Source organism: Paramisgurnus dabryanus, chromosome 21, assembly GCF_030506205.2.
Source record: "Paramisgurnus dabryanus chromosome 21, PD_genome_1.1, whole genome shotgun sequence".
NCBI lineage: Eukaryota > Metazoa > Chordata > Actinopteri > Cypriniformes > Cobitidae > Paramisgurnus > Paramisgurnus dabryanus.
Window position 1 is genome coordinate 26,600,272 of NC_133357.1, and position 24,327 is coordinate 26,624,598.

Sequence of the window (24,327 nt, forward strand, 5' to 3'; positions counted from 1 at the left end):
AGTTGTTGATCTGTGCCATGGGGTTTAAAGTGTTTTTTTTGTTTTTGTCACGTGACTGCAGGTACACTGAATATTCAAATGGCTCTCTGAAGGTGACAGATGTACAGATTCAGGATTCAGGAGAATACGGTTGTGAGATCAGTACTGAACTAGATTCAGATGACGCCAGCGGCTCCATCACAGTGCAGGGTAAATCTCTCAACAGATCATCAGTTATATTCACACAGCTCTACAGTATTATCTACTCAATCTTTGCACTTGACCCTCCTCAGATAAACCAGGTGCTCCTCTTTCTGTGGAGATATCAGAAAAGAGGGAGCGAAGCGTTACTCTGACCTGGACAGCTGGCGATGAAAACAACAGCCCTGTTTTTGGTAATTCTAATAAAAACCATTATATGACCTGTGTCCAGTCTAGTAAACTTTTGGGATCCTTTGCATGAACAGCTTAGAAATGAAGGACAAGCGATATCAGCTCTTTACTCAATGACTATTTGACCAACTTTAGAACACAAAATTGAATGCAAAAAGAAAGAATGTTTATTTCAGAGTTATTCTTGATTCTAATTGGCTGGAAGGTATCAAATTAATTTGTTTAATGCACAGTAGCTGATAAAACTGAAATGTTTACCCATTTGTTCAAATGCTGCACTGCAAAGAGTAATACTAGTTTGAACTTGTCTATAACTTGGCATGTGACCATAGAGAAAGCAAGATAATCAACGGGCTGCAGTGCATTAAAGCATTTTAAATGCAGTCCGCTTCGCACCGGGTGGTTTTTTGCCTCCACGTCGTGCAGTTAAAATCCTTTAATGCACGGTAGGCTGTTGATTATCCCTTGCGATATTTACGGTATAGAACCAATACTGTAGGCATGCCTGTCTCTAACCTATATTCTCTGTTGTTCATCAGAGTATATTATAGAGATGAAGGAGGAGCAGTGTACAGATGCAAGCACATGGAGGGAATATGAGAGAGTTCATCAAGACATCAAACACATTGAGATTCATCTGCAGCCGTTCTGCAAGTATAATTTCCGGGTCAGAGCTGTGAATGAGATTGGAAACAGTGAGCCCAGTTCTGAATCTGAATCCTACATCACCCCTGCTGCCAGTAAGATCATCTGAACATACTCTTTGTATGCCTATGCCCTTTGTTTATAGATATGTTACACAATATACCAATCTATGGTATATTTTTAGCTAAGTACATATATTGTTACTAATGATCAGTTAAGCATTAACTAATGTTTATCAATGACTTACTAATTAAAGTTATTATAGAAGACAGTGTTGTAGTCGACTCACCAACTGTCGAGTTCGAGTCGAGTCTCGAGTCCCAGTGTTCAAGTCCACGTCCGAGTCACCAAAGAAGAGTCCGAGTCGAGTCCAAGTCGAGTCACCATTACCAGAGTTCGAGTCCGAGTTGAGTCTCAAGTCCCGTATTTGAGTCTGAGAGTGCCTACATGTCTCCACTCTGGGACCTTCAAAAAACTGATAAAATGTATTAAAGAGGTTCTACATCAAACAAAAATGACACCACTGTCACGATTGCAAAGGGAGTTTATTTACTGATTTGACATATACACTTTGCAACACACTTTGCAACTTTATGACGCCATCAAAAGCATGTGTTTACTTCCATTGTTGTGAACTTGTGATTGAGAACTAGCATAGAAAATTTACAAATTGCATGTTTAATCATGCTGCAATTTCATGTTGCATTTTAAAAGCATCAGATTTGAAAGCATGGTACTGCTAAATCGTGCACGGTGAGGACAAAAAAATGCTGTAATCTGAACCAGACATACATTAACCCTAGCTTCTTCTGTTTGTTATATATGCATTAGTCAATCATATTTTTTTGAAAAACCTTAAGCAATGGAAAGCATTTTACTTACTTTTCTGGGTGCATCCATGACAGGTGTCTGTTAAAGTTTGAGGTTGTCACAACATTTACACACACAACATTTAGCGCTGCTCTCTCCAGCTTTAGAAGCAAAATTTGCGTAGGTGAACTTCACAATCCGGGGCACGTCTTTCTGCATTTTACAAATGTGAACATTTAGCCCGCGAATCATGCATCATGCATTGCATGAGCGTAAAAGTGAGTGACGTCAGTGAGTGTGTTGTCAAGCAAAGAGAGCGAGAGGTAGCAGTGTCTGTGAAGGGAGATCGCGACCGGTCTTGGGCACGAAACAGGAAAAGTGTAACACCTTATATAATTTTTTATAACATATTTTGTCAAAAACAAAGTGATGAATGCTCAAGTCCGATTGTATATATCCTCGAGTCCGAGTCCAAGTACGAGTCATCAATCCGCGAGTCCAAGTCGAGTCACAAGTCCAGAGAATGGATTCTCGAGTCGGGCTCGAGTCCAAAGAATAGTGACTCGAGTCGGACTCGAGTACTCCATTACTGATAGAAGAATAATTTTTATTTATATAGCGCCTTCCCATGGCTCAAGGTCTCTTTACATAGTATTATACAATACATTAACAGATCCAAATGCACAGTATAGAACACATAAGGCTACATACACAATACAAACACATTAGGACAAACACAACCACATTATCCAAAGTAAATATTGAAAAGATACGTTTTTAGTTGGGTCTTGAAAGTAGGCAAAGATGATATATTACGAAGTGAAAGGGGTAGTGAATTCCATAATTCCATAATTTCCATTAAGCATTAACACCAAATGACTTACCACCTACAGTGGATTACCGAAAACGCAGAATAGACCAAGAAACAGTGCATCGAAATTAGGGCTGTGTCGAAAAAAATCGATTCAACAATTCTGAATCGATTTTCATATTAATTTCTAAAGATCCTCGTAACTCAGAGGATCGGTTTAATAATTAATAACTTAAACTTGCCGCGTCATTGAATTCACGCATGAGTGGAAGGACATTAAAACAACGAACATGGCGGTCAGTAACGTTAAGCAAGCGCAGGGGCGTCTCCAGCCAATTTTGAATGTTTTGAGTCAATGACCTGGGACCAATGAGCTGGCTGGCGCCTTGCATGGCTGACACCGCCGTCGGTGTATTAATGTGGGAGTGAATGGGTGAATGTGAGGCTAATTGTAAAGCGCTTTGGATGGCCATAGGTCTGTTAAAAGGCGCTATATAAATGCAGTCCATTTACCATTTACCTTAGAGCAGGAGAGGAAAAATAAACGCCAACCACTTTGGAAAACATCAATCCAGTTTGTAAGGTTGGGGGAAAGCCACCAACCACAGCGACAACAAGAACCAGTTTGTTACAAAAGGCCCAATCATGGGAAATGTAGGTCGGCCTTGGAGGAAGGCTGCAGTTCCCACAGTTTGTTCAGACAACCCTGAGGCTGGATGTGGTACTGTGGTCTGAAGAGGGAGGATATATCATCCTTATAGAACTTACAGTCCCATGTGAAGATGGGTGTGAACAGGCCTTTGAAAGGAAGACCCTTAAATACCAAGACCAAAACCTGCTGCACGATTGTAGGGGAAAAGGATGGCAGGCTTGGCTGTTCCTGGTTGAGGTCAGCTGTAGAGGATTACTTGCTCAGGCAGTATGGAGAATGCTTACAGCCATTGGAATGACAGTGAAGGAGAGGAAGGCAGCAGCTCACAGGATGGGGGAGGCTGCGGAAAGAGCCTCTTGCTGGTTATGGAGCAAAAGGAAGGAGTTGAGCTGGAAGCCAGGAGGGGAAGATGGACAGTGACTTGGTCACCACTGCCGACCCACCATTGGGGTTACCGCCTGACGACATCAACCCCCTCCTGGCCAAGGCTACATTCACTTAAAGGGACAATAAGTAGGATTTTACCCCATCTAGTGGTGAAATTGTATTGGCTCTCTATGCTCTCTAGCGCCTCACTTTTCCAAATGCGTGTTGCAACTACGGTAGCCCTTATGTACTCACTGATCTCCTTTTCTGTTTCAGCTGGTTCACATGTTCTGAACGAATATGCGTTGTGGTAGGCTAGTGCTTTTGTCCCTCTCTGCTATTATAGTTTTTCAATATGGCGAAACGACATGGAAGCCTTCTTGGACTTACCCGTTCAATGTAAATAAAGAGAAGAAATTTTAAGCTTACAATGAAAAGTCAGATCATTGGCAGAGGTAATTTGACACCAATGAGGACATGAATAAAGACATTGATTTTGACACATAAAATACTTAAAAATCCTACTTAATGTCCCTTTATGGTGAATGAAAGTGAGAAGCATATTCGGATGTATTTGCTATTTATTATGTGTTTGTTAGCAAATAATATGTATTTCTACGATTTTTAAAGATTTTGCAGTAAGATGGTAAATTGACATTCAGTTGAATTGCATTGGCAACCGTTGTTGTTTGTTTATATTTGACAATCAAATGTTGATTTTTCCACTACTGTTTCTGTCAAAAACTATTGGAACAGGATGCCGCAGAGTTAACTCTTTCACCGCCAGCGTTTTTAAAAAAAGTTGCCAGCCAGCGCCAGCGTTTTTCATGATTTTGCAAAAACACCATATTTTGAGCAAAAAGCAGAGATAATTCCATATTTATGACGGACTTTTCATAGAGATCCCATTCAGAGCGATCTTTAAAACAGACACGGACATGGAGCAGCTTGCCATAGGGCAATACTTCCGGTTTTAAAAAGTTGCGGAAGGGCGCCACCTGGTGGATAATAGCGGTATTGCGGAAAGACGGAAAATCTCGTCATTGGCGGGGAAGCGTTTTCTCTTAATTGACGAGATATCTCGTCAATGGCGGGGAAAGAGTTAATGCTTTCTCTTCTCACAGCATGTACCTTATATATTTTAGTAAAAACTGCTAGATGTAACAGACTTCACTGCAAAAGATTGTTTAAAACTATAAAATAGTAATATATCATCCACACATTATTAAATGATCTTTATTTACATGCCTGTCTGCCCGTCCTTGACAGGATCCTGTCAGAATCTTGTCTTGTATTATATCTAGTCCTTGTGGCAGGGTTTTGACAGTACCATGTTTTGTGTGGGAACATGTGGCCTTATATGTTTCTATCTAGTCACGTGTTTTCCTTGTCTTGTCTCTTTTACCCCACTACCTTGTGATCCTCGCTTGTCTTGTTTTCACCTGTTGTCCTCATTATTTCTCACCTATTTAAGTCTTTGTGCCCATTGTTCTGTCTACGTTTGTTCTGATTTGTTCCTGCTGTGTTCCAGTCATAATCTATTCAGTTAAGTCTAGTTCATTGTTTAAGTCTAGTCTAATCCAGTTTACTGTTTGTTGTTAAATGTAGCATAGTCTATGTAAGTTTTGCCCAATCGTGGGTTTTTGCTTTCCTGTTTTTTTTTGAAAATAAAGTCTTTTGTGTTTTCTACATTGTCTGTTCTTGGGTTCGTGCCATACTATTCCTCACAGTCCCTGTTTCTTTGTTAATTGAAGTTGATTGTCTCCAGTCAAGTCCCTCCACAAGCAATGCTCACAGTTATATATGTATTAAGGATTTTTCTTCTCATTTGTCTGTCAGAGCTTCCTCCTCAGATCCTGACAGCTGATGGATTAGTGTACAGGAAAACAACCGGATCAACTGTCATACTTAAATGCAGAACATCTGGTTCCCTGAGACCCAAGGTGGACTGGTAAGCACAAACATATGAATATAAGCAATGATGTTTTTGAAACATATGAATGAACATACAGTTAAATGATTGTGTTTAATTGTGCAAGGGTTAATTGGAAGAGACAAACCAAAGTATCAGTGATGTATTTGTTGAATGATTTTTGCAGGGAAATTTTTGACTCTAGTCCAGCTGTGTTCAATGCTAAAATGTCTCAGATGGCCAATGGAAATCTTCAAATCAGCAATGTGAGTCAGAAGGAGAGTGGCATTTACACATGTTCAATGAGAGACAGTAACGTGACCATTAGCGCCATACTTGAAGTCTTCAGTAAGTATTTAGATTAATATTTTTCACCACAACAAAATTGTTCCTTTTTACTTTGTGAAATTTCTATTGTCATGCACATTGTGCATCCATCGTGTCTGTTGTTCAGAGAAAATCTATCTGACGTCACTAAGCCCACATACATCATACAGCTGTAGGACATTAGACCACTAATATCTGACTGATAGAAATCTTATTTACAGTTCTGATGATATCAGTAAATATTGATGGGTTTCATAAAAACGTGGTGCAATTGACATCCCGGTCAGTTTCTCACAAGGGAATGTTTCAGACAGAAATCCTCTGCAAGCTCACGTTCAGCTCAGACTGCTTTCTTTGGAGTGAAATCAATGAATTCTTCTACACAACTCCATGTTTCCTGTCACACAGACGTACACATAATGGAAGTTAACTGAATCCTGTTTTAATTTCTCCAGACAGAACAAAAATTGTGACTCCTCCCCAACACCTGCGTGTCGTTTGTGGAAATTATGCTATTTTACAATGCAAATATAGCGTGGACCACAAGTTAAAACATCTCACTCTTCAGTGGAAGAAGGACGGACATAAGATTGCGGCATCTGTTAATGACGAAAAGTAAATACATACAACAACAGTTTCATCTAGTGATGACGACAAAATTCTCTTCTGGAAGCTCCAGCTCATCACAGCAATAACCTAAAATGACAAAACATTATTGTTGCCATATTGAGCTGTGCCATGGGGTTTATAGTTGTTGTTTTTTTTTCACGTGACTGCAGGTACACTGAATTTCCTAATGGCTCTCTGAAGGTGACAGATGTACAGATTCAGGATTCAGGAGAATACGGTTGTGAGATCATTACTGAACTAGATTCAGATGATGCCAGCGGCTCCATCACAGTGCAGGGTAAATCTCTCAACAGATCATCACTTATATTCACACAGCTCTACAGTATTATCTAAATCTTTACACTTGACCCTCCTCAGATAAACCAGGTGCTCCTCTTTTTGTGGAGATGTCTGAAAAGAGGGAGCGAAGCGTTACTCTGACCTGGACAGCCGGCGATGAAAACAACAGCCCTGTTTTTGGTAATTCTAATGAAAACTATTATCTGACCTGTATTCAGGCTACTAAACTATTGGGATCCATATAAATGAAAGACAAGCAATATCAGCTCATTACTCAATGATTATTTGACCAACTTTAAAACACAAAATTGAAGGCGAAAAGAAAGCATGTTTATTTCAGAGTTATTCTTGATTCTGATTTAATGCACAGTAGCTGATGAAAATATCTGTAACTTTTACCCATTTGGTCAAATGCTGCGCTGCAAAGAGTAATACTAGTTTGAACTTTTCTATAACTTGGCCTGTCACCATAGAGAAAGCAGGATAATCAACGGGCTGCAGTGCATTAAAGCATTTTAAATCCACTCCGCTTTGCGTCGGGTGGTTCTTTGCCTCCACGTCGTACAATTAAAATCTTTTAATGCACGGCATTATGCAAAATTACAGTATAGAGCAAATACTGTAGACATGCCTCTCTAAGCTTTCTTCTCTGTTGTCCATCAGAATATATTATAGAGATGAAGGAGGAGCAGTGTACAGATGCAAGCACATGGAGGGAATATGAGAAAGTTCATCAAGACATCAAACACATTGAGATTCATCTGCAGCCGTTCTGCAAGTATCATTTCCGGGTCAGAGCTGTGAATGAGATTGGAAACAGTGAACCCAGTTCTGAATCTGAATCCTACATCACCCCTGCTGCCAGTAAGATCATCTGAACATACTCACTATAATGTGCTTCGTATGGATGAACAAACATCTTTTGTTTTAGGCTACTTACAATCAATAGCAAATGATTATAAATTAGGAATTAAGGTAACACTTTAAAATAACTTTCATTAGTAAGTCATTAATAAACATTAGTTAATGTTTAACTGAACATTAGTTTCAATTTTTTCACATATCTAGAAATATGAGATAATGTGATTTTTAATGTTTCCTGTAACAACGCTGGGTTGGAAGGACGACAGAGACGAGGGAGATCCAATGAACAAACAAACTTAAGGAACATACAGGCAATGGATCTTAACAAAAAAACATCATAACATTATGTAGACCGGGCAACGGGTAGGGGAAATCAAAGGATCATATACTGGAGCTGATGAGGGTGATTGCTGGCAGGTGAGGATGATTAAGATGAGGAGCAGGTGCGGGAGAATGAGGGATTCTGGGAACTGGAGGCCATGAGGAGATGATGAGAGAAAACAAAGGGAAAACAGGCAGGCAGACAGACTGGGATCGTGACATTTACTAATTGTTTAATATAACTTTACATAATGAATAGCAGATCATTAGATAATGTATATTAAAATGCTTACAAATTTTATTACCTTTTCAATTTACATTGTACTGTAATTAAAAGATCTACAAATGACTAAAATATATGGCATTTAATTACTAACCCCTTATTTGTTAATGTATGTTTGAATGTCAATACACTTTGATTCATATGTTCTCTAATGCATTTTACATTTACAAAAGGTATACAATATAAAATATTATTGGTAATTGCAGTTAGTTTAGGCACTATTCATGTTAACAAATTATTCATTAACTTATTCATTAACAAAGGTCTGTATATGTTACACAGTTATTTATTGTAGTGTATAAGCATACTTTTACTATTTACCCAACTTTACAAATCATGTATTGTTTGTTCATATTCTACAGTACTCAATCTAACGTTGAAACTAGTCATTATTTGTAAAAGTTTATAAAAATTCGTATTATTGGTTTATAAAAATTAGTTATATGCTACAGACATTAACAAAATAAAATAATTTTGTTGCATTAACTATTCATTACTTCAACACAGTATATTGTGAACTATATCCTTAAACAAAGGGCATTATACTCACAATACATCAAGAAAACAAATCAAATTCCCAAGAGGTAAAAAGAATGCCTAACCAATCTTGTTACGTAAAATGAAGCGGACACAAGATGCAAGTAAAACAGTTTGTTTAATTGAGAATTAGACACCAATGTCAAACATAGCAGGTAACAGGATGACCAAAATAGTTCTCAGTAAATTCTCAAGAACAGAGCAGATCAAATCCACACGAGTCTCTGTGTAGCCAAACAGGAGCAGTAATCCAAACGAATATCAAACGGAGAGGGTCATTGCAAACAGGCAGACAATGAGAAACATGAATAATGGTTCGACAAAGACACAAGGAAAGAGTGGGATATAAATATGTATGTGTTAATGAGAATCAGCAGGTGTGGAGTGATCAAAGATGACGTCAGTGGCTAGAGCGCCATGCCATGCGAGTATTTAACGAGAGCAGGTGCGAATATCAAATCACTATTTTCGCTGAGAAAGCCAAGCATCTGTGCCCGGCTGGTATCAGCAGTGGAACAGCAAACTGTGGCGACGGGACGTGACATCCCCCCATGATAGTGAACTAGGCGACCAGGGAAGTGAAAGTCAAAGTCATGGTAACACTTTATTTCGATAGTCCACTTTAGACATTTTACTAATTATAAGTAACTTTGCAACTACTTATCAACTACCAATATTTAGAGAATTAGTAGATTGTCTGCTTAATATTGTTACGATCGGTTAACACCGGAAAGTGGAAACAAAAGGATGAACCCAAACGCAGAGGAAATGTATGAAAATATAACTATGAATTTATTTACAGAACATAAAAGAAACACCCACGATGGGGTAAAACAAGGAATAACAAACCATGTGATGAAACACAAATAAACACGGGAATATATGAACAGGTCACAGAATACATGAACACTGAACAACGACAACGCACGCACACCACACAGAGAACACGAGGGCATTAAATAGACAGCACATCAATGGGGAACAGGTGAACATAATTAATCACTTAAGACACGAGTACATAAGGGAGTAGGGTAAAAGTGACAAGACACTGGGAACACGTGTCACACATACATGATGTGAAAACACACGTGTTCCCACATAAACACAATGCTGCCATAATCTTGCCAACATCCGACCTGGACTATAACCAAAGTCAGGCAAGACCATGACAGCCACAAAACACTGGTGTGTACGTGGGAACACGTGTGCTTCACATCATGTATGGGTGACACGTGTTCCCACGTACACACAATGCTGCCATGATCTTGCCCTCTGACATAGACCTGAACCTATACTAAGGTCTGGCAAGATCACGACAGCAACAAGACACCGGGAACATGTGGAAGCCACACACACAATGTGATTCCACATGCCCCCACACAGAACATGATACTGCCACGGTCCTGTCAGATGCACTCAGACCTACATCTAGCACAGATGTCTGACAAGACCGTGACAAATATCTACTAACACTTTATTGTGATAATATCTCAACAGACTTTCAACTGACTATAAGTATCTTTGCAGGTGCATGTCAACTTAATCCACTAACCCGAACCTCTTCCCTAACCCCAACCATTAGAGTCTACTAATACTCTAATGACAGTTAGTTGACGTATAGTTGCAAATTATTGAAAGTTAGTTGACATGTAGTTGCAAAGTTGTTTATAGTTAGTAGAATGTCTAAAGTGGACTTTCAAAATTAAGTGTAACCAAAGTCATGAAGTGAAACCCTCTTAGTAATATCTCAAACTAGAGAAGTGCAGATCAAGCTCCGCTAAGGGAAACGTGGTAAAAAGAAAAAATTACATGGAATACTCACAAGGGGACGCAATGAGGATACCTAGCCCAACACAGGTTCTCAAGGATGCAGCTAGTGAGAGGCTGACAGCCGATGCTCCACAATATCATACATTTTGCAGCAATATCTACTTTAATAGTAGATGGTGACAGCCTCTTCTCCAAGCGATGCTGGAGATAAAAAGCACAATTCTGACCGAGGATTGAGAATAAACCTTTCAACAACAGGTTCCATTTCAGCTTGTATCGTAGACTCTGCTCGCACTGCAGAGATGGTGTTAGATATCGATTGCGGTAAATCACCTAGAACCAGCGCAGGGAAAGAAGGTCCTTCCTTAGGGGAATCCACCAGTGAGGGGCTGTCGCGAGGAGGTGAGTTCTGGAAGCCAACTCCTGGTGGTCCAGAACGGCACAACTAATAGAATGCTCTCCTCGTCCTCCCTGACTTTGCACAGTGTCACAATGTGACGTCGTAGTGACCGACTGAAAGGGAACCACAACACAGACAAAACAAGACAAGATATCAGATTTATCAACCGTGACAAATCTATGGTAATGTAAATATATTATAACTAATAATTATTAACTAATGTTTTTCAATGACTTAGTAATTAAAGTTATTATAAAGTGTTACCGGAATGAACTCATCGTCTGAAAGGTTCTTGCTTTTATACATTTCTAAAAAAACAAAATATGATAAAAGGCACAGATAAGTCCGACCTATCTCCAACCCATAAAGGTCATTTGAAATAGCATCCCTACCAGCTGCAGGTAATGACACTTGAATGTGCTATAGTTGCTTATACAAAGCATTTGCCAAATTTGTACAAGCTCATTTTTGTAATTATATATTGTAAAATATTGGGTAAGGGATCATATGTAAAGTTGTAAAGAACAAGAAGTGTTTTTTTCTCTGTACAGAACCCGACATGAACCCAGAGAATGTGACAAGTGTGTCTACAGATCCCAACAGCATGATCATCACATGGAAGGTGATAAGCAGAGAAAGATTAACCATTTTTCTTATAAAGAAAGACACCTAGGACAGTCTCACATTCAGTATCTTTATACTTTATGTCCTTCTTTCTTGCTTTTGAAAGGAACTGGAGCGGCGAGAGTTCAATGGGCCTGGATTTAAGTACAAGGTCCACTGGCGTCATGCTTCAGGCAGAGATCTGCACTGGAAGAAAAGCATCATCTCAGGCCCTCCCTTCATAGTTAATGACACGGGCACCTTCATTCCCTTTGAGATTAAAGTTCTGGCAGTCAATGACGAGGGCCCAGGCCCGGAGCCGGTGGCAAAGCTTGGACACTCAGGAGAAGACAGTGCGTTCTTTAATATCTATATCCATTCATAAGTCTGCTGACTTGGTTTTACCCCATGTTTTTAAAAGACTAGACTGGAGCAGTTTGTGATCCAGGCTGGTTTGTGTTGCTGGTCAGAAAGACATCTTAGCTTTAGGAGAGTCTATCAGAGCAACACAACACATTTATCCTGTTTGAGTGGATTTAAGCTTGCCCTATCAAACTGTTGTGGATTTGCATTGATAGCATTTACGATTGGGTTGGGTTAGTGGAAATAAACCTGTGTATGAGTGTCGTGTGTGAATCTGCAGAGACAGTACTGTATGTTTGATGCATTTCACAGTAAAATCGTGCCAACCATGAGCAAAGCTTCACTTTTTTAATCCACATAACAGGGTGTGACAAATCTCTATTAGTAATGCTGAAATTTATCAGGGAAAACATGTAAGATAATCTAACATTTCAAGTATGGTCCAACCTAAAGTTGAGTTTGTGTGATTCCTAAAGTATGGATTATTTACAGGTAATCTATGGGCCATATAATTTAATGTAAAAAAACAACTGTGAAATCTTTGGTAGTTCATCTCTCACTCTCTCGATTTTTTTTTTTCAGTACCTCTGGAAGCTCCGTTTGGGGTTACGGTCGAGGAACTGCCATCAAACAAAACCATCATCAGAGTAAGATGGAGTCCGGTCAGTAGAGAATCAGTGCGAGGACACTTACTGGGCTACAAGGTACACCAGCACATCTTAAGTCTATAAATCATTGTTTGTTTCCAGCGGTTGATTTTCATAATTTGCATTATTTCTCTTAGATCCATCTAAGAAGAAAGGGTCCCAGAACTCACTTTCACAGAGGGCTGGAAAAGAGCTGGCTTGCGGTAAATAACAGAGAGCAGGAGAGAGATGAAGAGAGAAGAGTGCTGAAGGTTTATGGAAACAAGCTGGAGGAGGTTGTGAGCGGCCTGCAGTTATACTCAAACTATACTCTGACTGTGACAGCGTTCAACGGCAAAGGCGAGGGACCGCATTCAGATCCGCATCACTTCAGCACACCAGAGGGAGGTCAGTGAATGTCTGCGTACTACTCAATGTATCATTGTATGAACACCATCAGTTACTGATACTGGGACAAATTTACATTTAACTTTAGGCATTTTGCAGATTTTTTTCAAAGCGACATACAAGGATTAGGAAACAATCAAGTAATTTGTCATAGGAAGCCAATAATACAAGAAGTGCTCAAACCAAGTTACACGTTTTCACTAAGGTTACGCCAAGCGGGTTACGTGACGCAAGGCGTTGCTACAACAGAAGAAAGTGAGACATGGAGGAAGCTAAGTGGGAGCTTAGAATTTGAAAAAAGGAAAAGGACATCAGAAACGCAGAAAATTGAAAGTATATACCTAAAATGGGCAATTGCTTCACTCCTGTTAATGTTGCAGACAGTTCTGTTAAGTCAGCTTCCGTCAACGACGAGGACAGATCAGCAGGAATTTTCTACACCGCCAGTTTACGTTTACAGCCCGGAGATTATACAGATGCTGATGTGTTTTGTTTTCATAGCATCATATGTGAGTGAATGTCTTTGATAGGGGACATAGTAGTGCATTTGTAGTTCTATGAGCATTTAAATATTTGTAAATCAAAATACACCTGATGACAGAATAAGAATTTGAAGTATTGAGTATATTTACTGTATATTACAGTAATATATTCTGTACATGACCATATTATGGTGATCCTGGGGTCGTGATGATGGGGCCCTTGAATATTGTTGCCCAGGGTATAACAAAGTGTTAATCTGGCCCTGGCAGCAGAGCACAGAGATGATAGCAAAAAAGTAAAGCTAACGTTAGCAGCCATGACACTGGACGAAGAATCGTTATTATAATCCAAATGGGCAAACAGTCTAAATTATTATCCAAGTTGACTCAAGAAACAAAAATGCAAAACTGCGTCATCTATCAACATGACTGCAAGTTAACTTTTTAAGCTGGAATAATAAATGGATTAAGAATTTCAATCGGCAAGAGATTGTTATTATTTTAGTTTGTAATGTTTAAATCATGTGAAGTTGTACATACTGAGTGTTGGTATCTGTGTATCTGCTTGACAAGCACAATACACAAACTTTCCATGATATCATAAAACTCAATTGATTCTTTAGACAAGACATTTCAAATACTGTTTAAGTACTTTCTTAAATTATGACTGAATTATTGAATTATTTATAACCAAATGGGCTACAAGGCAACACAACACGTTTACTGTTTTACATTTACAGATGTCTTCACAGATAAACTGAATGTGTGCTCTTTTGATGTGTAGCTCCTGGACCACTTACTGACTTATACTTTGAGAGTCTGTCTGGGACACAGATCACCCTACGCTGGCAAACTCCACACAAACCCAACGGTGTCATCACAGGTTACGTGTTAAAGTACCAAGAGAGTGAGTGACATCATTACTTACACTACATGCTGAGACTTTCCAGTTAGTGCTTAAGAAATATTCATTTAGTGTCTGATTCTGAGTCTAGAATACTGATATAACACAGTGAAGTTAAAGAAAATATCTCTGGTCATTAAAAGATCATTGTTCAGATATTAAAAGTTCCAATTAGTTTTGATTGGTTTCTGTTCTGTTCTCCTCAGTTCTGGATGGAAATTCAAGTCCAAGGCAAGTGGAATATATCGATCTGCCGGCCGTTACCAAGTTTACGGTGGATAGCCTCAATCCGCAGAGTCGTTACCTATTTAACCTGAGAGCTCGCAACAGTGCTGGCGTCGGTGAGCCGATAATAAGAGAGGGTGCCACCATGCTGGATGGAGGTAACGCTGCGTATAAAGGATTTTAAGATTTCATTTACAGTTGGACCTGTAAATGAAGTGCGACAGCAGAACATTTGTATGTTTCCTCTCCAGAACCTTCATCTGTAATAAACATGACTGTGGGTGAGACGCCAGTCAACCTCAGCTGGGGGCCCGAAGACAAACATCAAAACTTTGCCTTCAGCTTTGGTTACCTGAAAAAAGGTTAGGCCAGTAACATACTGAATGTAACTGTGTGAAGCATGCATTTAAGAAGTGAGCTCCTGATTTATGAACATTACGTGAGGTCTAACCGGTGATAATAAACCTCAGTAGTCACAGGACTGATGGAGTAACCACTGAAATAAACATCTCAAATAAACGACTACAAGAATAACTTTATCTGACATAACTGTATAGCTGAAAGAATTGACACTCATGGGTCTCCTGCTGGATTTTTTCATGGAATTTAATCAAAAACATTCATCCTGCTGACCGTAATACAAAAAATAGTTTGCAGGAATGCCTAGTTTCAGGAAATATTTTTACAATGACTTGAAACCTTACATAATTGGACAATTACTGAAGTGTCAATTACCACACTGACATGCATTTCACTTTGATTTTAGAATTTTTCCTTTCACTTTTTACTCATTTCTGGACAGTTTATTACTTTAACAAAATTAAATTATTTCCTCCCAATAATTAATTAGTTAAACTATACAGAGTTACACATGTTTATTTCAGAGTTATTCCATGACCTGTTGGAATTCTTGATTCTGATTGGCTGGAAGGTATTAAATTAATTTATTTAATGCACACTTACTGATGTTCAAATACTAGTTTAAACTTCTTTATACCTTGGCATGTGACCATAGAAAAAAGCAGGATAATCAATGACCTGCAGTGCATTAAAGCATTTTAAATGCACTCCGCTTTGCACCGGGTGGTTCTTGGTCTCCATGTCATGCAGTTAAAATCTTTTAATGCACAGCAGGCCGTTGATAAAGTGTATAGAGCGAATACTGTAGGCATGCCTGTCTCTAACCTATATTCTCTGTTGTCCATCAGAATATATTATAGAGATGAAGGAGGAGCAGTGTACAGATGCAAGCACATGGAGGAAATATGAGAGAGTTCATCAAGATATTAAACACATTAAAATTCATCTGCAGCCGTTCTGCAAGTATCATTTCCGGGTCAGAGCTGTGAATGAAATGAGAAACAGTGAACCCAGTTCTGAATCTGAATCCTACATCACCCCTGCTGCCAGTAAGATCATTTGAACATACTCACTATAATGTGCTTCGTATGGATGCCCTCTGTTTATGGATATGGAATACACTATATACCAAGCTATGTAAATATATTGTAATTAATAATCACTTAAGAATTAACAAATGTTTCTTAACGACTTACTAATTAAAGTTATTATAAAGTTTTACCGAATTAACTCATCGTCTGCCAGCTTCTTGCTTTCAAACATTTCGGAAATAACAACAGTGTTTTGATACCACGCACTGTTATTTTTACAGTGTTATTATATTGGACAAAATCTATGTTAGGTCTACATGGGTCGTCTTTGTTGTATAATGTCAATATCAATTACTGCAACTTGCGTTTGGCTAATGACTTCTATTGAAGAGTGATCACAAAATATGATAAAAGGCACAGAAAAGTAAGATCTATCTCCAACTCATAAAGGTAATTTGAAATACGACCCATAAGGGTGTTTCCTAAATCAGCATCCCTACCGGCTGCGGGTGATGACACTATTCAACCACGACACTGACATTTACTGCAGAGAGAGAGACAAAAGAATTGACAGCAAAATTAAGTTTCAATTTCAACAAACCACCATCACGGCGATTAGTGTTTGCATTTCATTAGCTCATTTGGACTTAAAAGGACACACCCAGAAATGGCACATCTTTGCTCACACCTACAAAGTGGCAATAAATGGAAATAAATTTTAGTAAAAACTCTGGTAAATGTAACAGACTTTACTGCAAAAGAATATTTAAACCTATAAAAAATGAGTTTTATCCACATCATTAAATTATCTTTATTTACATATTTTATTTACATGCCTGTCTGCCGGTCCTTGTATTATTTTAATTAAAGATGATTGTCTCCAGTTTACTCCCTCTACAAGCACCACTGACAGTTCTAAATGTATTAAGGACTTTTTCTTCTCATTTGTCTGTCAGAGCTTCCTCCTCAGATCCTGACAGCTGATTGGTTAGTGTACAGGAAACCAACCGGATCAACTGTCGTACTTGAATGCAGAACGTTTGGTTCCCCAAGACCCAAGGTGGACTGGTAAACACAAACATATAAATTTAAGCAATATTGTTTTTGAAAAATATGAATGAACATATAGTGGATATGTAAGGAAGAAATCCATTCAATGAGAGATCACAATAGATGCAAATGGCAAGAGAAAATTTCTGCAGATTATTTTCTTCAGATCAAACTCGAAGTGAAGTTTATTGACAACAGCGCAGAAACTGTCACAACTATTGGGGACGATAGATCCACATTTATGAAAATGTACTAAAGAATCTGTTGGGGCTGCTGTTGGATCTTTTAACTATGACAGTATAACAAACACATACTACACCTTGTAATAGGTTATTATATATCTGAAATTGGAAGGGCTTAAAAAAACATTTGCAAGATTAAAACCAAATATGTGTTAAAGAGAACACAACAAAACAGTGAATTGAAGTGAAGTTATATATTGAAAAACATATCAAAAAACACAAAACCAATATAACAATAATTTACCATGAAGATATAAAGTTCTCAACCCCCACTCAACACACACACACACACACACATTCTGGTTTCCATGTTTTGTGGGGACTTTCCATAGACGTAATGCATTTTATACCATGCAAACTGTATATTATATTCCCCTTACCTACCCCATTCCCTAACCCCATCCATCACAGAAACCATTCTCCCACTATCAAAATGTCCTCACAAGGTCACAAAAATACTGGGATTCCTATCTGATAATTACCAGGCACACACACAGAGAGAATAAAAAGTAAACAACAGTTTAGTGGCAGATTTGATAAGAATGACAAATTAGAGAAAGCTTATCTGAGTTGGTCCTTGATAGAATGCAGGGGTGAAAAAAATGCAAAAAATCAGTGTGTCACACATGGAACAGGAAGCAGACAGTGGGTATGTTAAATGAAGCTTTATTGAATGAAACAGTACCCGAGGCGGCTCTTGATGGTGGTGGAGAGGGGTGAGTACGGCGGCGAGGTCTACCTCGAGGTCTAGGAGCTAGACGATAAGGATGGCCGTCATGGAACTGAGTGAGGAGAGTAAGGTCTAAGAAGTTTTCACGGGGTACCCACGAATGTTCCTCTGGCCCATAGTCCTACCAGTCGACAAGATATTCCAGACGGGGACCTCGCCGCCAGGAGTCCATGATGTTGCAAACTGGATAGATTGGCTCTTCTTCGAGAATGGGAGGAGGATGCACATCCTCAGTGTCAGGATCTATAGGAGGAAGAGGGACATGTTCAGTGAATGGTTTCAGGAGTGATACGTGAAAAGAGGGTGAGATCCTGTACTGTTAGGGTAAGTTGAGTCTGTAGGTGACTGAGTTCAGCTGCCTCTGCACGGTGAAGGGGCCGATGTTATGGGGAATCAGCTTATGACAGGGCTGGCGGAGGCAGGTCTCCCAAGTTGACAGCCACACCTTTTGGCCAGGTTGATATTAAGGTGGATCAGAGCATCGGCGGTTGCCTTGGTCTTGGTGCCGCCGCACAGCCTGTTGGAGTTGTACGTAAGCAGAGTCCCAAACCCCCTTACTCTGATGGAACCAGTGGTGGACAGCTGGAACCGTAGAGGGCTCAGCAGACTAGGGGAAGAGAGGAGGTTGATAACCCAGACTGCACTGAAAAGGGGTGAGTCAAGTAGTAGATTGTCGAAGGGAATTCAGGGAGTATTCAGCCCAGGGAAGATAGAGGCTCCAGCTGTCCTGGTACTGGTGGCAGTAAGTACGCATGCAGAATTCGATTTCCTAGATCTTTCACTCAGTCTGGCCGTTAGTTTGTGGGTGATATCCCGAAGATAGACTCTCAGTAACTTTAAGAAGGTTGAAGAAGGCTCACCATCAATGTTCCCTCTAATTTTTTTCAGCACTGAGCAAATTCTTTTTTTTCTGAGCGCACATTTTTAGTACTGTGAGCAATTCGCAACCACACGACCTGCCGAAAATGACCACGAGCTTGCGTTAACCATAGGAGATTCAAAGAGATGACAGTGTAGCGTGTAACAAGGTTTAGTGTATACACACGTATAATGTTCAATGTGGGCCTGTGTATCAGAAGAGAAAGGCACGGCTACTGGAGAGAGGAGAGGAGTATGACAGGTAAGTAAAAGATCAACACAGAGTCTTGGTTTCTGATTATTTGTAGATTTATATTGAAAATATTAATTTAAGAAAGTGTTTCTCTTTTCTGTATCTTGCTTAAGGAATATAAATCTCAAATATAGCTGCAAGCAGCGATACTGGGGTCAAGCCAAACATGGCAAAAAATGATTCATACGTGATGACTGTCATGATTTAAGATCTAAGTTTGCATTAGTTTTATGAAAAAATAGCAATTTTTTCGTATCTTGAGACCACTAGGTGGCGCTGTGCCGAAACAATAGATGGTGCCTCAGGGCATGACTGTGATGACACATACCAAATTTTGTGTAAATACAATAAAGTGATACGGAGATATAGCCTTAAATGACTTAACCACTAGGGGGCACTGACCAAACAATGAATTGTAACTCAGGCCTTGATTGTGATGACACCCACCAAATTTGGTGTAAATACGATAAAGAGATGCAGAGATATAGCTTCAAATCTCTTGACAACTAGGGGGCGCCAAAAAGTTTACAAGTCCTCCCAGAACATGTTGCTGATGAACCATACCAAGTTTCATAACAATACGCAATTGCGTTTCTGAAATACTTGAACTTAAAGAAAAAATTCAAAATCGCCGACACCCCAAATGGCCGACCAAAAACCATTTGGTATCGTTTGACTCGGTATGCCTCAAGAAATCTAACAAGACCAGTCTCATAATTTTACATTCAAGTTTGCAGTAGTTATAAGCAAAAATAGACATTTTTTATATCTCGTGACCAGTAGGGGGCAGTGTGACGAAATGTTGCATGCACCCTCAGGTCATCACTGTTATGACATATACCAAGTCTCATATTAATACGCAAAAGTTTTGTGAAGATACAGGCTCAAACACATTTTGGCATGCTCGCCCTCGCATTCTTTGATGCGTTATACGACAACGGATAGGTCTACCGAAAAGCTTTTGATAACTTTTTGTCTGGAGTGTCTCTAGATGATGCATACCAAAAATCAAGCCAATCACACGAGCGCTCTAGGAGGAGTTCGAAAAAGTAGGTGTTCAATATAATTCAAAATGGCTGACAGGAAGTAGGTTTGACTCAGACATATTTGGTACAGTCGGACTCAGCATGAGCCAAGGAATCAATAGAGTGAAGTCTTATGTCATAGTGGCAATTTAATCAAATGATATAAAGATTTTAAACAATTTATTTACATATCCTGACCACTAGGTGGCGCTGTCCTAAAGATTTATAGGTGCGCTCAGAACATGTCACTGATAAACCATGCCAAATTTCGTAGCGATACGCCATTCTGTTTGTGAAATACTGAACTTAATGAGAAAATTCAAAATGGCCGACACCCAAAATGGCCGACCGAAAACCGTTTGCTATCGTTTGACTCGGCATGCCTCAAGGAACCTAACAAGACCACCTTCGTGATTTTAGGCTCAAGTTTGAAGTAGTTATAAGCTAGAATAGGCATTTTTCGAATCTCGTGACCACTAGGTGGCGCTGTGACGAAACGTTGCAGGCACCCTCAGGTCATGACTGTAATGACATATACCAAGTTTCGCGTCGATACAATAAAGTTTTGCGAAGATAAGGCCTCACGTCCGTTTTGGCGTGCTCGCCGCCATATATGTTGTCACTGTATACGAGAACGCATTGGTCTATCAAAAAGCTTTTGATAACTTTTTGTCTGGGGTGTCTCTAGATGCTACATACCAAAGGACATGCAAATCGGACGAATGCTCTAGGAGGAGTTCGAAAAAGTAGGTTTTACGGAAAATTCAAAATGGCGGAAAGATTTGCATGACACAAATGACATCAATGTTTGCAATTGAATCAACATGAGCAAAGGATTCAGAGGAAACAAGAATTTAGTTTCTAGGACTCACGGGTCAGAAGTTATGAGCATGAACATAAGTGGATTTTTGGACTGTTGGTGGCGCTAGAGGGTTTGAGTCAGACACACCAATGTTGCTATAGTAACTTCTGAGACTGTCCTCTACATGTGTGCCAAATTTCATAACTTTCCTACGTACGGTTCTATGGGCTGCCATTGACTTCAATGGCGGAAGAACAAGAAGATGAATAATAATAATAAGAAAACTAACAATAACAATATAGCTGCAAGCAGCGATACCGGGGTCAAGCCAAACATGGCAAAAAATGATTCATACGTGATGACTGCCAAGATTTAACATCTAAGTTTGCATTAGTTTTATGAAATAAAGCAATTTTTTCGTATCTTGAGACCACTAGGTGGCACTGTGCCGAAAGAATAGTTGGTGCCTCAGGTCATGACTGTGATGACACATACCAAATTTAGTGTAAATACAATAATGCGATACGGAGATATAGCCTTAAATGACTTGACCACTAGGGGGCACTGACCAAAAAATAAATTGTGACTCAGGTCTTGATTGTGATGACACCCACCAAATTTGGTGTGAATACAATAAAGAGATGCAGAGATATAGCCTTAAATGACTTGACCACTAGGGGGCACTGACCAAAAAATACATTGTGACTCAGGTCTTGATTGTGATGACACCCACCAAATTTGGTGTAAATACGATAAAGAGATGCAGAAATATAGCTTCAAATCTCTTGACCACTAGGGGGCACCGAAAAGTTTACAAGTCCTCCCAGAACATGTTGCTGATGAACCATGCCAAGTTTCATAACAATACGCAATTGCGTTTCTGAAATACTTGAACTTAAAGAAAAATTCAAAATGGCCGACACACAAAATGGCCGACCAAAAACCATTTGGTATCGTTTGACTCGACATGCCTCACGAATTCTAACAAGACCAGTCTCATAATTTTACATTCAAATTTGCAGTAGTTATAAGCAAAAATAGAATTTTTTTATATCTCGTGACCAGTAGGGGGCAGTGTGACGAAATAGTGCATGCACCCTCAGGTCATCACTGTTATGACATATACCAAGTCTCATATTAATACGCAAAAGTTTTGCGAAGATACAGGCTCAAAGACATTTTGGCGTGCTCGCCCTCGCATTCTTTGATGCGTTATACGACAACGGATAGGTCTACCGAAAATCTTTTGATAACTTTTTGTCTAGAGTGTCTCTAGATGATGCATACCAAAAATCAAGCCAATCACACAAGCGCTCTAGGAGGAGTTCGAAAAAGTAGGTGTTCAATATAATTCAAAATGGCCGACAGGAAGTAGGTTTGACTCAGACATATTTGGTACAGTCGGACTCAGCATGAGCCAAGGAATCAATAGAGTGAAGTCTTATGTCATAGTGGCAATTTAATCAAATGACAAAGATTTAAAAACATTTTTTTACATATCCTGACCACTAGGTGGCGCCATCCTAAAGATTTATAGGTGCGCTCAGAACATGTCACTGATGAACCATGCCAAATTTCGTAGCGATACGCCATTCTGTTTGTGAAATACTGAACTTAATGAGAAAATTCAAAATGGCCGACACCCAAAATGGCCGACCGAAAACCGTTTGGTATCGTTTGACTCGGCATGCCTCAAGGAATCTAACAAGACCACCTTCATGATTTTAGACTCAAGTTTGAAGTAGTTATAAGCGAAAATAGGCATTTTTCGAATCTCGTGACCACTAGGTGGCGCTGTGACGAAACGTTGCAGGCACCCTCAGGTCATGACTGTAATGACATATACCAAGTTTCGTGTCGATACAATAAAGTTTTGCGAAGATAAGGCCTCACGTCCGTTTTGGCGTGCTCGCCGCCATATATGTTGTCAATTTATATGAGAACGCATTGGTCTATCAAAAAGCTTTTGATAACTTTTTGTCTTGGGTGTCTCTAGATGCTACATACCAAAGGACATGCAAATCGGACAAACGGTCTAGGAGGAGTTCGAAAAAGTAGGTTTTACGAAAAATTCAAAATGGCGGAAAGATGTGCATGACACAAATGACATCAATGTGTGCATTTGAATCATCATGAGCCAAGGATTCAGAGGAAACAAGAATTTAGTTTCTAGGACTCACGGGTCAGAAGTTATGAGCATGAACATAAGTGGATTTTTGGACTGTTGGTGGCGCTAGAGGGTTTGAGTCAGATACACCAATGTTGCTATAGTAACTTCTAAGACCGTCCTCTACATGTGTGCCAAATTTCATAACTTTCCTATGTACGGTTCTATGGGCTGCCATTGACTTCAATGGCGGAAGAACAAGAAGAAGATTAATAAATATAGCTGCAAGCAGCAATCACCGGGGTCAAGCCGAAAAGGGCACAGAAGGATGTAAAGTTGCGTTTGGATAAGCAGACTGAAGAACTTAGGTAAACCTAATGATTTCAGATGAAAAAATGCAAAGTAATCAACAAAAATAATCTATGTTCTTGTCTACTGCAACTGTCCTTCGGTTATTGACAATCATGGAACATTAGAGCACTGAAGGACATGTATGTGATGATTACAGTGGGCAAACATGGGTCACAACATGTTACAACAAGTTAAAAGAGTCAAAAGAGACCATCCCCATGTCTCTGCGATGTTCTGATGCAGAGAAAAAGCTCTTGCAAAAACAGTTGATAAGGTATTCTCATTGGTTGCTAGGGAGTGAATTGGCAACCATCAGTGATTATAGTCAAAGCCATGAAAGGAATAATCCATGATGACTCATGGTTTTAGATGTGTTGTTGCAGTAGTTTTAGGCCAAAAAATGCCATATTCTATCTCAAAACCAATAGGTGGCGCAATGACAAAATTCGTGCATGCAACCTCAGGTCATAACTGTGTTACATCTAGCTAGTTTTATGACTATACACTTTAGTTTAGTGAAGAAACAGTTGTATGACCATAGGGTGGCTTGATTTCAAAGGTTTTGTTCAATTATAAGGCCAACTAGTGGTGCAAGCATACAATTTTTTTTGTGTAGCCTCAGACTGTGGTCGTACATCAGCGTATCAAATATGGTGAAAAAATCTCTTTGCGTTACGAAGTTATAACCATTTATGTGTAAAAACAGAAAATTTAAAGGTGATTTTTTGTTTTTTGCAATTTTCGGCCATTTCTGATGAAAATTTTAATACAACGCCAATAGAACTTTTTGTTCAGAAGGTAATGCAATATTCTTCCTATGATGTTTTCGAGTCGATCAGAATTACGCTCGCGGAGATATTCGCGCGTGTTTTTTAAGTGCTGTTTTGCTGCGCAGGGCTAACCGTAAGGCGAAATCTGGCATGTTTGG

At 39.3% G+C, this 24,327-nt stretch overlaps 1 protein-coding gene across 1 annotated transcript in view; it reads left to right on the forward strand.

Annotated features, from left to right (window-relative positions):
• l1camb (L1 cell adhesion molecule, paralog b) overlaps positions 1–24,327 on the forward strand; it is a 356,560-nt gene that overhangs the window by 177,437 nt on the left and 154,796 nt on the right. The window contains exons 39-56 of the mRNA XM_073812991.1: positions 62–189; positions 273–374; positions 912–1,112; positions 5,496–5,607; positions 5,756–5,916; positions 6,351–6,510; positions 6,675–6,802; positions 6,883–6,984; positions 7,468–7,668; positions 11,531–11,601; positions 11,710–11,935; positions 12,528–12,649; positions 12,730–12,979; positions 14,246–14,368; positions 14,572–14,748; positions 14,842–14,952; positions 15,799–15,999; positions 16,938–17,049. Coding sequence (XP_073669092.1) covers positions 62–189; positions 273–374; positions 912–1,112; positions 5,496–5,607; positions 5,756–5,916; positions 6,351–6,510; positions 6,675–6,802; positions 6,883–6,984; positions 7,468–7,668; positions 11,531–11,601; positions 11,710–11,935; positions 12,528–12,649; positions 12,730–12,979; positions 14,246–14,368; positions 14,572–14,748; positions 14,842–14,952; positions 15,799–15,999; positions 16,938–17,049 — 2,688 coding nt within the window. The remainder of the gene's footprint in view (positions 1–61; positions 190–272; positions 375–911; positions 1,113–5,495; positions 5,608–5,755; positions 5,917–6,350; positions 6,511–6,674; positions 6,803–6,882; positions 6,985–7,467; positions 7,669–11,530; positions 11,602–11,709; positions 11,936–12,527; positions 12,650–12,729; positions 12,980–14,245; positions 14,369–14,571; positions 14,749–14,841; positions 14,953–15,798; positions 16,000–16,937; positions 17,050–24,327) is intronic.